The sequence below is a fragment of the Schistocerca serialis genome, chromosome 12 (genome assembly GCF_023864345.2).
Source record: "Schistocerca serialis cubense isolate TAMUIC-IGC-003099 chromosome 12, iqSchSeri2.2, whole genome shotgun sequence".
NCBI lineage: Eukaryota > Metazoa > Arthropoda > Insecta > Orthoptera > Acrididae > Schistocerca > Schistocerca serialis.
In genome coordinates, this window is record NC_064649.1 from 65,118,423 (window position 1) to 65,133,146 (window position 14,724).

General features: G+C 45.6%; 1 protein-coding gene across 2 annotated transcripts in view; it reads left to right on the forward strand.

Annotated features, from left to right (window-relative positions):
* LOC126428066 (homeotic protein ultrabithorax-like) overlaps positions 1-14,724 on the forward strand; it is a 1,222,647-nt gene that overhangs the window by 515,350 nt on the left and 692,573 nt on the right. For both annotated transcript variants that reach the window (XM_050089947.1, XM_050089946.1), the window contains exon 2: positions 9,692-9,772. In XM_050089947.1, the coding sequence (XP_049945904.1) occupies positions 9,692-9,772 (81 nt within the window). The remainder of the gene's footprint in view (positions 1-9,691; positions 9,773-14,724) is intronic.

Consider the following 14,724-nt stretch of genomic DNA (forward strand, 5'->3'; position numbering starts at 1 on the left):
TTTTTTTTTTTTTATTTTAGGAGCTTGAAGAGACTACGCACAAAAAATTTCGAGGCGTAACTCTTCAGTACACCTTCGCAATTTTAAACGTCCATGATTTCAGATATAAATATAACTGTGAAATACACGGATAATACAACAATAATTATGTTCTTCATAAAATAATAAACCTTAATTTAGTGTCAACCTTTGTATGTATCTGTTTGTTTGTTTCTCTGTAATTCATATAAATCTACAGTTTCATTCCAATCTTGATAAAATTTTGCACACTTCACCTTCATGACAAGAATAAAATCACTGTCTACGTAAGACTTAATAAACTGACATGACACGTACACGTATGTAATATATAAAGGTGAGGGTTGTTACCAGAAACATGGAAAAGTTCTTGCCAGTTTAATTCAGACCTCTACACTATCCCATAAAAAAACACTTGGATGGACGTGGGCTACATTCGGAGGGACGTAGACTGTATCAGATGATAAAATTTTCTCTGGCTTCCAGCCGCGTCTAGCGGTCTAAAAGTCACGAGTTTTCGGTCGAGTTCTCCTCAGCAATTGTCAAGTGGCCACGTGACAATAGCTGAAGAAAATTCGGCCGCAAGCTCGTGGATTTTAAGCCACTGGAAGCCCGAGAAAATTTTGTAAGTATATATCGCTGAGAAAGTGTGCATTATACATATATGGAGATGCAACTAGATCGCGGGACGAGCGGGAGTTCAAGATTTCGACAGAAACATGATAGCAATCTCTGATTAATTGATTGGTTGCCGTCGTTACCTATCGCGTGTACCCTAGAAGATATTTTAGTCCATGTTTCTCAGTTACTTATGTTATTAAAATCCACAGTGCTATACAAACGCTAAGGTAGGTCGTGAATATGGTACCAACAAAAGTCACTAGATCCCGGGTCGGTCAGGAGATCAAACAGAACCCGAGATTTCCCGAATTGTGACGTAAACTGTTCGAATTGTGCTCGAACACAACACCACATGAAACGTCGGAATCTGAGCTGAAACAATAGGAGACGAATTCTCCGAAAACAACCGCACTTGAAACACTGACAACAGAGCTAAAACAATAGGAGACGAATTCTCCGAAAACACAATGAGTTACTTACAGTAAAATGTAACAACAGATGGATCAACTAATCATCTTTTCGTACAGGGAAAATACAAAGTTTGCGAAAATTTACTTGAGGAAATGAATTAAAAATACAAAACCATTTAGTTCCTATCGAATTTTAACAGATATATCGTAGTTCTGTTTATCGAACGCTGATAAAAGAAGCACACTTCAAATATTAACTTAGATTAGAAGCGATTGCAGTTTTCCATGCGGCTTGCCTTCCCTGGAAGTATCAGCAAGACACAGGGCCATTCACTGTATGTGGCAGATTTTAAACATACCGCGCAATGCTCGTCACTGCAGCTAGTCTGTTTGTAAAACGTAATATCGCTTCGGTTATGACATCAAAATTAAAGCAAACGTAGAATCACGATTTCGATCTCATTGGATCGTGTTGTGAAGTAATTTGTGTCGTATTCTCCAGTGCACAGAGGCGCACTGGCAAGTTCCATTACAAGGTGAAACTGTTAGGATGTGTCAAGAGGGTGAGTTACATAGCAAGTCTTTCTTTTCTGGCCGCAACTTCGATGGAAAATTTCCAGTGTTAAGCCCGCGCTGTGTTGATGGCTGTCATAATCTTAGTTGCCTGCCAGACCCATAGCGCGTGCTGCCTGGTTCACGCTGCAGCCCGGAGCAGCCTGCTATTCCGCGTCTGCGCCGGATTTCTTACCCTTGGCCAGTCCACTGGTCGTCCAATATCCCGCGGCGCCACCTGCGGCCATCAGCGTCCCAGATGCCGAACTCCCCTTCTGTCCTTCGGGGCGTCACAGATGTTCCCTCGGGGACCCTGAGTTTACCCCGTCCGCCCTTCAGGAACCGTTCCTCCCTCTCCTACACGAGGAGGCGGAACTTCGAGACCAACTTCCCGCAATGTCCCGTCCTCAGAAGACAGCCCTCGGGGGAAAGACTGGCAATCAAAGTAGTCCTTATCCAATTAACGAGAGCCTCACCTATCTGCGGCAATGGCCTTGCCGCAGTGGCTAGTTACACCGGTTCCCGTGAGATCACCAAAGTTAAGCGCTGTCGGGCGTGGTCGGCATTTGGATGGGTGACCATCCAGGCCTCCATGCGCTTTTGCCCTTTTTCGGGGTGCACTCAGCCTCTTGATGCCAATTAATGAGCTACTCGACCGAATAGTAGCGCCTTCGGTCAAGAATACCATCACAACGACCGGGAGAGCAGTGTGCTGACCCCACGCCCCTCCTATCCGCATCCTCCCCTGAGGATGACACGGCGGTCGGATGGTCCTGGTAGGCCACTCGTGGCCTGAAGACGGGGTGTTTTCACCTATCTGCGGTACTCGGAATGAACAATTAGTAAAGCCACTCTCTTTTTCACAACTGTCGTGACCACATTAGGTAGATATACTATACTTAACCGGTTTCATTTCAAATGATTCGCCATCAGACCCAGTATCTTGTTACGAACCTAACCACAGTATCTTACACCTCTGACATTGTCAAACGAACTGTACACGAGGGACACATTGGCTCTCAATTATTTACTGGAGACATCGCTTGAATATAGAATATTTAACGCTGAAGAGTCAAAGAGACTGGTACAACTGTCTAATATCGTGTAGGGTCCTCGCGCGCACGCAGAAGTGCATCAACGCGACGTGGCATGGACTCGACTAATGTCTGACGTAGCGCTGGAGGGAACTGACACCGTGAATCCTGCAGGGCTGTCCATAAATCCGTAAGAGTACTTGGGGGAGGGGGGGGGGGCATTGCCTAAGTCGGAATACGCAATGGACAGAAATGGGCGCAGGTGATCAGACAGAATACTTACGTACGAGTCATCTGTCAAAGTTGTGTCTAGACTTATCAGGGGTCCCATATCACTCCATCTACACACGCCTCACACCGTTACAGAGCCTCCACCAGCTTGAAAAGTCCCCTGCTGACATGCAGGGCCCATGGATTCATGAGGTTGTCTCCATACCCGTACACGTCCGTCCGCTCGGTTCAATTCGAAACGAGAATCGTACAACCAGGTAATATGTTTCCAATCATCAACAGTCCAGTGTTGGTGCTGACGGACCCAGTCGAGGCCTAAAGCTTTTTGTCGTGCAGTCATCAAGGGTACACGAGTGGGCCTTCAGCTCCGAAAGGCCGTATCGATGATGTTTCGTCGAATGGTTCGCACGCTGACACTTGCTGGAAGCCCAGAACTGAAATCTGCAGCAATTTGCGGAAGGGTTGCACTTCTGTCACGTTGAACGATTCTCTTCAGTCGTCATTGGTCCCGTTCTTGTAGGACCTTTTTTCAGCAGCAGTGACGTCAGAGACCTGATGTTTCACCGGGTTCCTGATATTCACGGTACACTCCTGAAAACTGCCCGTAAGCTCTTGCAAGCATTCTCTACTGTTTTCCTTGTTGTGAGACATCTACATCTACATGATTACTCTGGAATTAAGAAATACGTGCGTGGCAGAGGCTTAATCGATGCGCCTTGAAGCTATTTCTGTACCGTTCCTCTCCCGAAAAGCGCGCGAGATACGTGAACGCTTAAACCTTTCCGTGCGAGCTTTGATTTCTTTTATATTATTATGCTAATCATTTATCCCTATTTAGGTTGGCACCAATTAATTTTTTTGTATTCAGAGCGAATGTTAATGATCGAAATGTCATAAGAAGGTCCTGCAGCAACGAAACACCCCTTTGTTAGAATGACTGCCATCCCAATTAGCATATGATGTCCGTGCTACTCACTCCTGTATTTCGCGATAGTACAAAAGGTACTGCCCTTCTTTGTACTTCTCCGATGTCCTCTGTCATAGTCTTCTCTGATGCAGACCCCACACCGCGCAGCAGTACTTCAACAAAAGATGGACAAGCTTAGTGTATGCAGTTTCTTCACTAGACTTGTTGCATTTATAAGTGTTCTGCCACCTAATCGCAGTCTTTGGTTCACTTTCCCCACAACATTCCAAATTAAGTTACTCGCAATTGTAACCCATCAGTATTTAGTTGAATGTACAATGTTTACATATACGTGATTTATCATGTGATTGAAATTTAGCAGGCTCTTTTCTTTTAGTACTCACGCAGATGACTTCACACTTCTCACTGTTTATAGGCAACTGCCACCTTTTTCACATCACACAGGTACCTTGTCTACATCATTTTTAAATTGGTTTAGATCGTCTGATGACTAAACAATACGGTAAATGACAGCACCATTTGCAATCAATCTAAGAGGGTAGCTAAGATTGCCTTCTAAATCGGTTACACAGATCAGGAACAGGAGGCGGCCTATGAAACTTCCTCGGGGACGCCAGATATTAGTTCTGCTTTACTCGGTGATTTGTCGTCAAATACTACGAAATGTGTCGTTTCAGACAGGAAAAGAGGCTGTATTTTGTACAGCCTCTATAAAAATGTTTTCAGAGATACACATTTATCTGCTGAATAATCTTTTAAAGCTAGCTGGAAGATACTGTTAGTTCGCCAGTTACGGAGTTTCATGGCCAATAAAATTCTACACATTTTTAAAAACACTTGCATAACTTGTGGCAGTTAAGTTATAATTCTGCGTCTGTGTACCATCTTGTACTTTGACTCGGAAGATGGTTTTCTATAACGCTACATGTGATATTAGGAAATTAACAGCGTTTCTTTAATGTCTGGAAAACGGGCACATGTTTTAGTTTTCAATAACTACTATTTCAAAATTTATTTAGCCTGCAAATTATTTTTTATAATACTTGATTTTAGTTCAGTTACTGATTATTGGTGCATAGTTGAGTAATAGTGGAACAAACTATTAAATATAGTACTCATAAGTTTTCCTCAACTGCAACAGTTCCAAATTTCAGTTGAATATTCGTTCAGGGGTATACGACGCTGTTGTTCCTTGAGATATTTCTTAATATTTCGAAAAACCTTGCTTTACCACAGCAATTTTCGTAATTTCAGAAAAAGACTGAAGCACGCGAACAATGAATTACTTTATTTATAAATAAAATACGGAAAAAGTAGTTCAATGTACAATACACTCCCCCACTATCTGTCACGTTCTCGAGGACTTGTTTTGAAAATCAAGTCCTTCTTTTATTCACCTCTCCAGTTGTATAGAGCTGACATGCCTATTCCAATAGTTTGTGCGTGAGACTTACGTTTTTACACAAAATGATGATGCAATTTTCACTTATTTCTTCCCAACCATACAATATTTTCGTATGTAACTACTCAGATCTTGAAATTGGTCATCGCACATCAGAATTAATTACGTGGAGTAAACTACTGGCATAAATTTTCTAAAAAAAAAAAAAAAAAAAAAAAAGCATTTTCTGGGCCAGTGCGAATTTTGCTGGAACTATATTGCAACGTCTGATATTCAAAACTTAACCTCACTGTTGGGCCACATCAAATAACATCTCAAGTTTATTCCAGAGGTGTTATTTCTTAGACTATCAACCTGATGTCAACGGAGGAAAGAGAAGTAATGTTTAAATAATGTTGCGCCCCACTGAACTAACGACTCTCTGAATGTATTTGTATGTGGAGATTCGTGAGAAAAATTCAGACCGTATTTGCATAGCAGATCCAACGTGTTATTGGCAAATGATGGTATTTGCTTGTGCCACAAGAACGAGCTACGCGCCAACTAATGTGTAAAACTGTATCGCAATTTCTAGCTATTCTCTACATCGCGTTCTACGGGAAAAAACAACCTAACCATAATCTCGGACAACGTGATTTAGTGACCTGCAAGCAGTCTGTTGTACAGTTTAGTTTCTCGTTGCTCGTTTTCTAACGAAATCATTCCCCCTCAAATCGGCGATAAATAAGACCGTTGGGAGCTTGTACAGGTTAGAATATTTTACGTAATAACAGTGTACGATCACGGAGCAGCGCACGTTTGCATAGTATGAATATGTAAAAGCCTTGTCCGCGCTTGTGTGCCATGCTAGCGATCAGTTGTGTGACAAGTGAATGACGGGTCGGCCTAACGGAGCACCCGTTGGATGATGGCTCTTAGCGTGTGTGTTCCGGTTATCTAAACGGCATCTTCAGGGCAGACGCAGGTGATGATATGCTGCCGGAAGCCCGTTCCCAGCGTTCCAGAAGCAAGACAAGAATGTGCCCTGAGGGAGTGAACGGAGGCTAGAGACGAAATACTGAGGCGACGTATTCAGGAACATTACGATTCCTTGTTGCTTTCGCTATATACTCACGGTTGGAATAGTTCTCTACTACTGGCCAGTGTCACAACTTCACCTCCGTGGTACCTAACAGTGGGTAGAGTAATAGTCTTATGTTTCAAAGACGGCATCTTCAAATACATACCAGCTTTTCTGTCTTTGACGAGCCGGCCGGAGTGGCCGTGCGGTTCTAGGAGCTACAGTCTGGAGCCAAGCGACCGCTCCGGTCGCAGGTTCAAATCCTGCCTCGGGCATGGATGTGTGTGGTGTCCTTAGGTTTAAGTAGTTCTAAGTTCTAGGGGACTGATGACTTCAGAAGTTAAGTCGCATAGTGCTCAGACCCATTTTGTCTTTCACGTTTCCATACAAGTAACCGAGATGATAATTTCTCTGATGTTTTCTTCACGGAGATTTCACTTCATAAAAGTCACAGCAGCGTCCTACTTTTAATGGTATCGGCCTCGACCGGAAGTGAAAGAAAGACGTGCACAGTAACGTGCTCTATTCAAGCATTAAGAGAATCTGTTCATTTACTTGCCATCTGCTGCGAAATACACGGTGTATCAAATAGAATCATCCGACTTACGAAAATCGTAACTATTGTGTTATATGAGATACGTGCGTGAACAACGTACTGTTGGAAAGAGTGAACTCTCGAGATTTACATTGTTCCCGCTAGGTAGCAGCAGTGTGCGACCACTTCAGTTCTAGTAAAAATGGTGTCGGGACAACAGAAGGCGTTTTGTGTTCTGCGTTTACGCAGTGCGGGTCAGTAATACCTGTTCAAGGTGACTTTCGTACTAGTTATGGTATGGATCCTCCTACAGCACATAGTGGGATGAACAATTCCGAGAAACAGGTCATTTGTGTAAAGGCAAATCACCGATCCGTCCCCGAGTGTCTGACACAAACATAGAACGCCTCCTCCATAGTTTCACAAGAACTCCGCGGAAATCCGTTCGCCGTGCAGCTCGACAGCTCAACATGACCCCCATTCCCGTCTGGCGTCTGTTGCTTCGACGTTTACACACGAAACAACACAAAATTCAGCTACTGCAAGCTCTTCGTGAAGGTGACAAACAACAACAACAACAACGTGTGGAGTTCTGTAAATTCGTTCTTGGCAAGATGGAGGATCACAGGTTTCTTATACGCTCAGTGTTCAGTGACGAGGCAATACTCCATTTAAACGGAAAGGTGAACCGTCATAATGGGAGAATATGGGGTACGGAACAATCACATGAAGTTGTACTATATGAGACAGACTCTCCAAAATTTAATGTGTTTTGTGCAGTTCTACATCTACATCTACATGATTACTCTGCAATTCACATTTAAGTGCTTGGCAGAGGGTTCATCGAACCACAATCATACTATCTCTCTACCATTCCACTCCCGAACAGCTGTGATTTCTCTTATTTTATTTTGATGATCATTCCTACCTATGTAGGTAGGGCTCAACAAAATGTTTTCGCATTCGGAAGAGAAAGTTGGTGACTGAAATTTCGTAAATATATCTCGCCGCGACGAAAAACGTCTTTGCTTAATGACTTCCATCCCAACTCGCGTATCATATCTGCCACACTCTCTCCCCTATTACATGATAATCCAAAACGAGCTGCCCTTTTTTGCACCCTTTCGATGTCCTCCGTCAATTCCACCTGGTAAGGATCCCACACCGCGCAGCTATATTCTAACAGATGACGAACGAGTGTAGTGTAAGCTGTCTCTTTAGTGGACTTGTTGCATCTTCTAAGTGTCCTGCCAATGAAACGCAACCTTTGGCTCGCCTTCCCCACAATATTATTTATGTGGTCTTTCCAACTGAAGTTGTTCGTAATTTTAACACCCAGGTACTTAGTTGAATTGACAGCCTTGAGAATTGTACTATTTATCGAGTAATCGAATTCCAACGGATTTCTTTTGGAACTCATGAGGATCACCTCACACTTTTCGTTATTTATCGTCAACTGCCACCTGCCAGACCATACAGCAATCTTTTTTAAATCGCTTTGCAACTGATACTGGTCTTCGGATGATCTTACTAGACGGTAAATTACAGCATTATCTGCGAACAACCTAAGAGAACTGCTCAGATTGTCACCCAGGTCATTTATATAGATCAGGAACAGCAGAGGTCCCAGGACGCTTCCCTGGGGAACACCTGATATAACTTCAGTTTTACTCGATGATTTGCTGTCTATTACTACGAACTGCGACCTTCCTGACAGGGAATCACGAATCCAGTCGCACAACTGAGACGATACCCCATGGGCCCGCAGCTTGATTAGAAGTCGCTTGTGAGGAACCGTGTCAAAAGCTTTCCGGAAATCTAGAAATACGGAATCAACTTGAGATCCCCTGTCGATAGCGGCTATTACTTCGTGCGAATAAAGAGCTAGCAGCGTTGCACAAGAATGATGTTTTCTGAAACCATGCTGATTACTTATCAATAAATCGTTCCCTTCGAGGAAAAGGTGTTTGGTCCATTTTTCTTTGCCGAGATCACTGTTACAGGAAGCACGTATGAGAACTTTCTTTTCACACAGTTGGAGACTGATTAGAACCACTTCATTTGCCAACAGGATGGGGCACCGTCGCAGTGGGGTCTGAAAGTGCGAGTATTTTCAAATCAGAGGATTACTGAGCAATGGATTGGTTGCACTGAACCAAATTTTTCAGTCTTATATTACTGGCCTCCAAGGTCGCCCTGTGCGATTAGTTCTTGTGGGGATTTATAAGAGTCACTGTTTATGTGCCCCCCGTTACCAACAACAGTGAATGAACTGAGACATGGCAAACAGCAGCTGTGGAAGCTGTAGCCCGAGACATGCTCGCTGCAGTGTGGGAACAAATTGAATACCGCATTGGCATATGCCGTGCACCTCAAGGGGGGCATATTGAACACCCAGGAAAAGACATGAGGAATAACTTTTTGAGTTTCCCGTTCATCAAAAAACTAAATTCATTATATATGTTTACTAGTTTCAGAAATATACACATGCCAAATCGGATGATTCTTTTTGGTACACCCTGTATTCGTGTGTGGACACGTTTGTGCAACAGGGAGACCAAGAGGTCAATACACTAAACAGATTCAGAAGGATGTAGGTTGCAGTAGGTACTGGGAGATGAAGAAGCTTGCACAGGATAGAGTAGCATGGAGAGCCGCATCAAACCAGTCTCAGGACTGAAGACCACAACGACAACAACTACTGTGTAAAGCAATTCTGTCAGCTGGCCCAAATGTGCCGCCTGCAAGAAGTAGTGGGCGACTTGGTGTAGCTTCAATCTAAAAATTTGTCCTTTGGGAAGCCTGCATCTTTTGAGCAAGGATATAATAAGACTACAATGTACTGTATTGTGTCTGAGTCCACATTTTGACGTGTCTTCCTTTTTCCTCTTCTGTTCCAGGTGAGTGTGGTCACCATCACGGCAACTTCTCTTGGTTAAAGGATAGCGCAGGTGCACCCGTGCCTTACCAGTGGATCGCAGGTAGGACATTTCCTGTCTCTTTCTCCATTTTAGTCATAGTTTCGCCTGTACTATTTCAGTACAGTGTTTCAACGTCGAAAGGTACTATTGCGCAAAGAGAAACTGCCGCAGTTTCACTGTAAGTTGAAAAATACTTCCTGCTAACTGTCGATCGCTAAGGCAAGTGGTCAGTAGTTAACTTCCCAGAGTTTCTCCGTTGGTTTCTTGCCAACTCCTCCAGTGTATTTTCCTGCCACATAATTCCATTAGCTTCACCGACAGATTTTAGGGAGTGTATTACTTTTTCCCCTTGCTCATATCTTCACTATTCTATTAAGGTCCAAAAAATCTACCTTGAGAGCAGAAGGAGAACTCTACGCGTCGAAAGCGGGCAAACGAGAAGGCGGAAATAAAACGGCTAGAAGCCTTTACACTGAGGTAATAGCGATATGTACATGTATACGGGGTGTAAAAGGGCAGTGCATTGTGGACCTCTTACTTGTATTCAGGTGATCCACGCGAGAAGGTTACCGATGCGATTTCAGCCTCACAACGGAAACAAATGGTCTTCGAATACGGAGTGGTAGCTGGCGCCAGGCGCATGAGACATTCCATTTCGGAAATCGTTAGCGGATTTAATATTCCGACATCCACAGTGTCAAGAATGGGCCAAGAACACTGAATTTCAGGCATTTCCTATCACCATGGACAACACAGCGACCGACGACCTTTACTTAGCGACTGAGAACAGCGGCGTTTGTGTAGAGTTGTCGGTGCTAACAGACAAGCAACACTGAGTGAAATAACCACAGAAATCAATCTGGGACGTACGACGGAATTTGACATAAATACGACGGTTCAATCCCGTCTCCGGCCATCCTGATTTAGGTTTTCCGTGATTTCCCTAAATCGCTTCAGGCAAATGCCGGGATGGTTCCTTTGAAAGGGCACGGCCGATTTCCTTCCCCATCCTTCCCTCACCCGAGCTTGCGCTCCGTCTCTAATGACCTCGTTGTCGACGGGACGTTAAACACTAATCTCCTCCATCTCCTTGACATAAATAAGTGCCTTTGCTAACAGAACGACATCGCCTGGAGCGTGAACATATTACTTGGACCGTAGGCAACTTGAAAACAGTGACATGGTCAGATGTGTACCGATTTTAATTGTTAAAAACTCATCGTAGGGTCCGAGTGTGGCGCACACCCTACTCAGCCGTGGACCCGAATTGTCAAGAAGAGACAATGCAGCCTGATGGTGGCTCCATAATGGTGTGGGCTGTTTTTACATGTAATAGACTGCGTCCTCTGATACAACTGGGCCGATCGTTGACAGGAAATGGTTATGTTCGGCTACTTGTATACCATTTGCAGCAAATCATGGAATTAATGTTCTCAAACAACTATGCGGCATCACGCCGGGCCACAGTTGTTAGCGATTGGTTTTAAGAACATTCTGGACATTTCGAGCGAACGATTTGCCCACTGAGATCGCCAGTCTGAATCGCGTCGGGCATTTATGGGGCATATCGAGAGGTCAGTTTGTACACAAAATCTTGCACCGACAAGACTTATAGACTGCTATAGAGGCAGAAAGGGTCATGTATTTCGACAATAGATATGTTGACTCCATTCCACGTTGAGTTGCTTCGCCACGCAGGGTGCAATCAGGTCCGACACTATATTAGGAGGTGACATGACTTTCGTTACCTCAGTGTATATACGGAATGTATGGAGTGTATACATAGTGCATGTGGCGTTGTATATAACGTGAACACGGCAGGTAAAGGAGAGTGTCACGAATGGAGAAAGTGCCACTGGTTGACCAAACGTTTTACACGCAACACCTAAACCTCTTATTGGTTGATCTGAATCGGTCTGATGATGGAGGCTTAAACCACGGAAACATCTCATGGACAAAAGTTAAATGCGACTTTTATTAATAAATTTGTAATTTATATACGTTATTAGTGCATTGGGTGTAGTGTTGCTTCATACCACCTTCGTAGAGGAGGTCGCCCAGTGTATAAAATATACACTGAAGTGCCAAAGAAACTGGTAAAGTCATGCGTATTCTAATACAGAAAGGTCGAAACAGCAGAATACGGCGGTGCTGTTGGCAGTGCCTATATAAGACAACAAGCGTCTGGCGCACTTGCTAGGTAGGTTACTGCGGCTACAATTTCAGTTTATAAAGATTAAAGGGAATCTGAACGTGGTGTTACAGTCGCCGCACGAGCGATGGGACACAGCATCTCCAACGTAGCGATGAAGTGGGGATATTCCCATACGACCATTTCAGGAGTGTAAGGTAAATATCAGGAATCCGGTAAAACATCAGACCTCCAACGTCCCTGCGGCCGGAAAAAGACGCTGCAAGAACGAGACCAACGACGACTGAAGAGAATCGTCCAACGTGACAGAAGTGGAACTCTTCCTCAAATTGCTGCAGATTTCAATGCTGGTGCGAAACATTCAACGAAACATCATCGACATGAGCTTTCGGAACCAAAGGCTCACTCGTGTACCGGTGATGAATGCACGACGCAAAGCTTTACACCTCGCCTGTGCCCGGCAACACTGACATTGGACTGTTGATGACTGGAAACCTGTCGCCTGATTGGACCAGTCACGTTTCAGACTGTATCGACACGATGGACGTGTACCGGTGTGGAGACAACCTCATGAATCCATGGACCCTGCATATCAGCAGGGGCTGTTCAAGATGGTGGGGGCTCTGTAATGGTGTTGAACATGTGCAGTTGGAGTGATGTGGGACCCCTGATACGTCTAGATACGACTCTCACGGGTGACACATACGTAAGCAACCTGTCTGATTAACCAGACTCCATTCACGTTCATTGTGCATTCCGACGGACTTGGTCGATCCCAGCAGGACACTGCGACACGCTACAATTCCAGAATGAGATTTTCACTTTGCAGCGGAGTGTGCGCTGATACGAAACTGCCTGGCAGATTAAAGCTGTGTGCCGGACCGAGACTCGAACTCGGGACCTTTGCCTTCCCCGGGCAAGTGCTCTACCATCTGAGCTACCCAAGCACGACTTACGCCCCGTCCTCACAGCCTTACTTCCGCCAGTACCTCGTCTCCTACCTCCCAAACTTTACAGAAGCTCTCCTGCGAACCTTGCAAGACTAGTAGTCCTGAAAGAAAGGATATTGCGGAGACATGGCTTAGCCACAGCCTGGGGGATGTTTCCAGAATGAGGCAAAGGTCCCGAGTTCGAGTCTCGGTCCTGCACACAGTTTTAATCTGCCAGGAAGTTTCAAGTCCAGAATTGCTCCAGAGTGGCTCCAGGAACACTCTTCTGAGTTAAAATGCTTTCGCTGGCCACCAAACTCCACAGACATGAACACTATTGAGCATATCTGGGATGGCTTGCAACGTGCTGTTCAGAAATCTCCACCCACTCGTACCCTTACAGATTTAAGTAGAGCCCTGCAGGATTCATGGTGTCAGTTCCCTCCAGCACTACATTGGCCGAGTCTATGCGACGTCGTGATGCGGCACTTCTGCGTGCACGCGGGGGCCCTTTTGCGATATTAGGCGAGTGTACCAGTTTCTTTGGCTCTGCAATGTAGATCATACGCGTTTTCCACAGCCTGAGCACGGGTGAGGGGTTCCTCAAGAGTAGCGCCGGTGTGACGCCCCGCCACGCGAGCGGTGCTGTGCGGAGTGGTACGGCAGGGGTCTCCAAACTACGGCCCGCGGGCCGAAACCGGCCCGCGAGAGCCGGCAATCCGGCCCGCGTTAGCTGACCTGACATCCCCCGCATCAGGCCCGCCAAAGACCGAGCGAGGTGGCGCAGTGGTTAGCACACTGGACTCGCATTCGGGAGGACGACTGTTCAATCCCGTCTCCAGGCATCCTGATTTAGGTTTTCCGTGATTTCCCTAAATCGTTTCAGGCAAATGGTGGGATGGTTCCTTTGAAAGGGCATGGCCGATTTCCTTCCCAATCCTTCCCTAACCCGAGCTTGCGCTCCGTCTCTAATGACCTCGTTATCGACGGGATGTTAAACACTAACCATCACCACAGGCCCGCCAAATAGTTGAGGTGGTACCTATACTGCCAACAATTGAGTTTCGAGGCCTGTCGCGACCAATACACCGCGACATTGGCTAAACTTATTGTTGCGCCGCTTGAAATAACAATGCGTTGACATACTCTACCTCTGTTACGTCTTGCAGTAATAGGTTGCTAACAATGATTTTGAGATTTCGTTAACTTTGCAGGACGTTTTCGTGAAGAATGTGCAGTGACACACTTTTTTGTCGGTGAAATTCGCCAGAATAAAATACGCCAGAATTTCGTTCAGGTACGTTCACCAACCAAATTATCTAATTAAATAAAAATCGTAGTTCATTTCAGTGCTAGCTATTCCCACAACCTTAGATTTTTGCGATTTCATCTTTCCTTTAGCCTTACATTACGGTGATCGTGGAGTGCTTTAATCCCACTAGGTAGATCTTGGCCCTTATGACTTCGTGGAGGAGTCACTGTGGCCCGCGGACTAAAAAGTTTGGAGACCCCTGTGGTACGGCGTGGCGCGACGCAACGCGACAGGTGCCCGGCGAGTGGTCAGCCTCGGCGCTTCCTTTCGCAGTGCGGCCACCTTGCCCGCGCCAAACTTCCCCTCCGCCGCGGGACTTTTCTTCCCTCGGCGGTGGTCGGGTTTCTTGCTGCACCGCCGCTGCCGTTTGCAGCTCGTTGTTGAGACGGGCCGCGCAGCTCGCCGCGACGCCCCATAAATAATACATCTCTCGCCGCCGGCGATTACTGGGAAGCCGACCGTCGCGGCAAGAACACGCCGGCTCCGCTAGCTGCCGGCTGCCTGCCTGCCTGCATTCCTGCGCTGCTATCCGGCCCGCCGTCCGGCCCACTTTAATGATCTACAGTCCTTTCTGCACCTCGTTCCGCGACGTCGCCGCAAAACACTCCTCCTTCGGTGC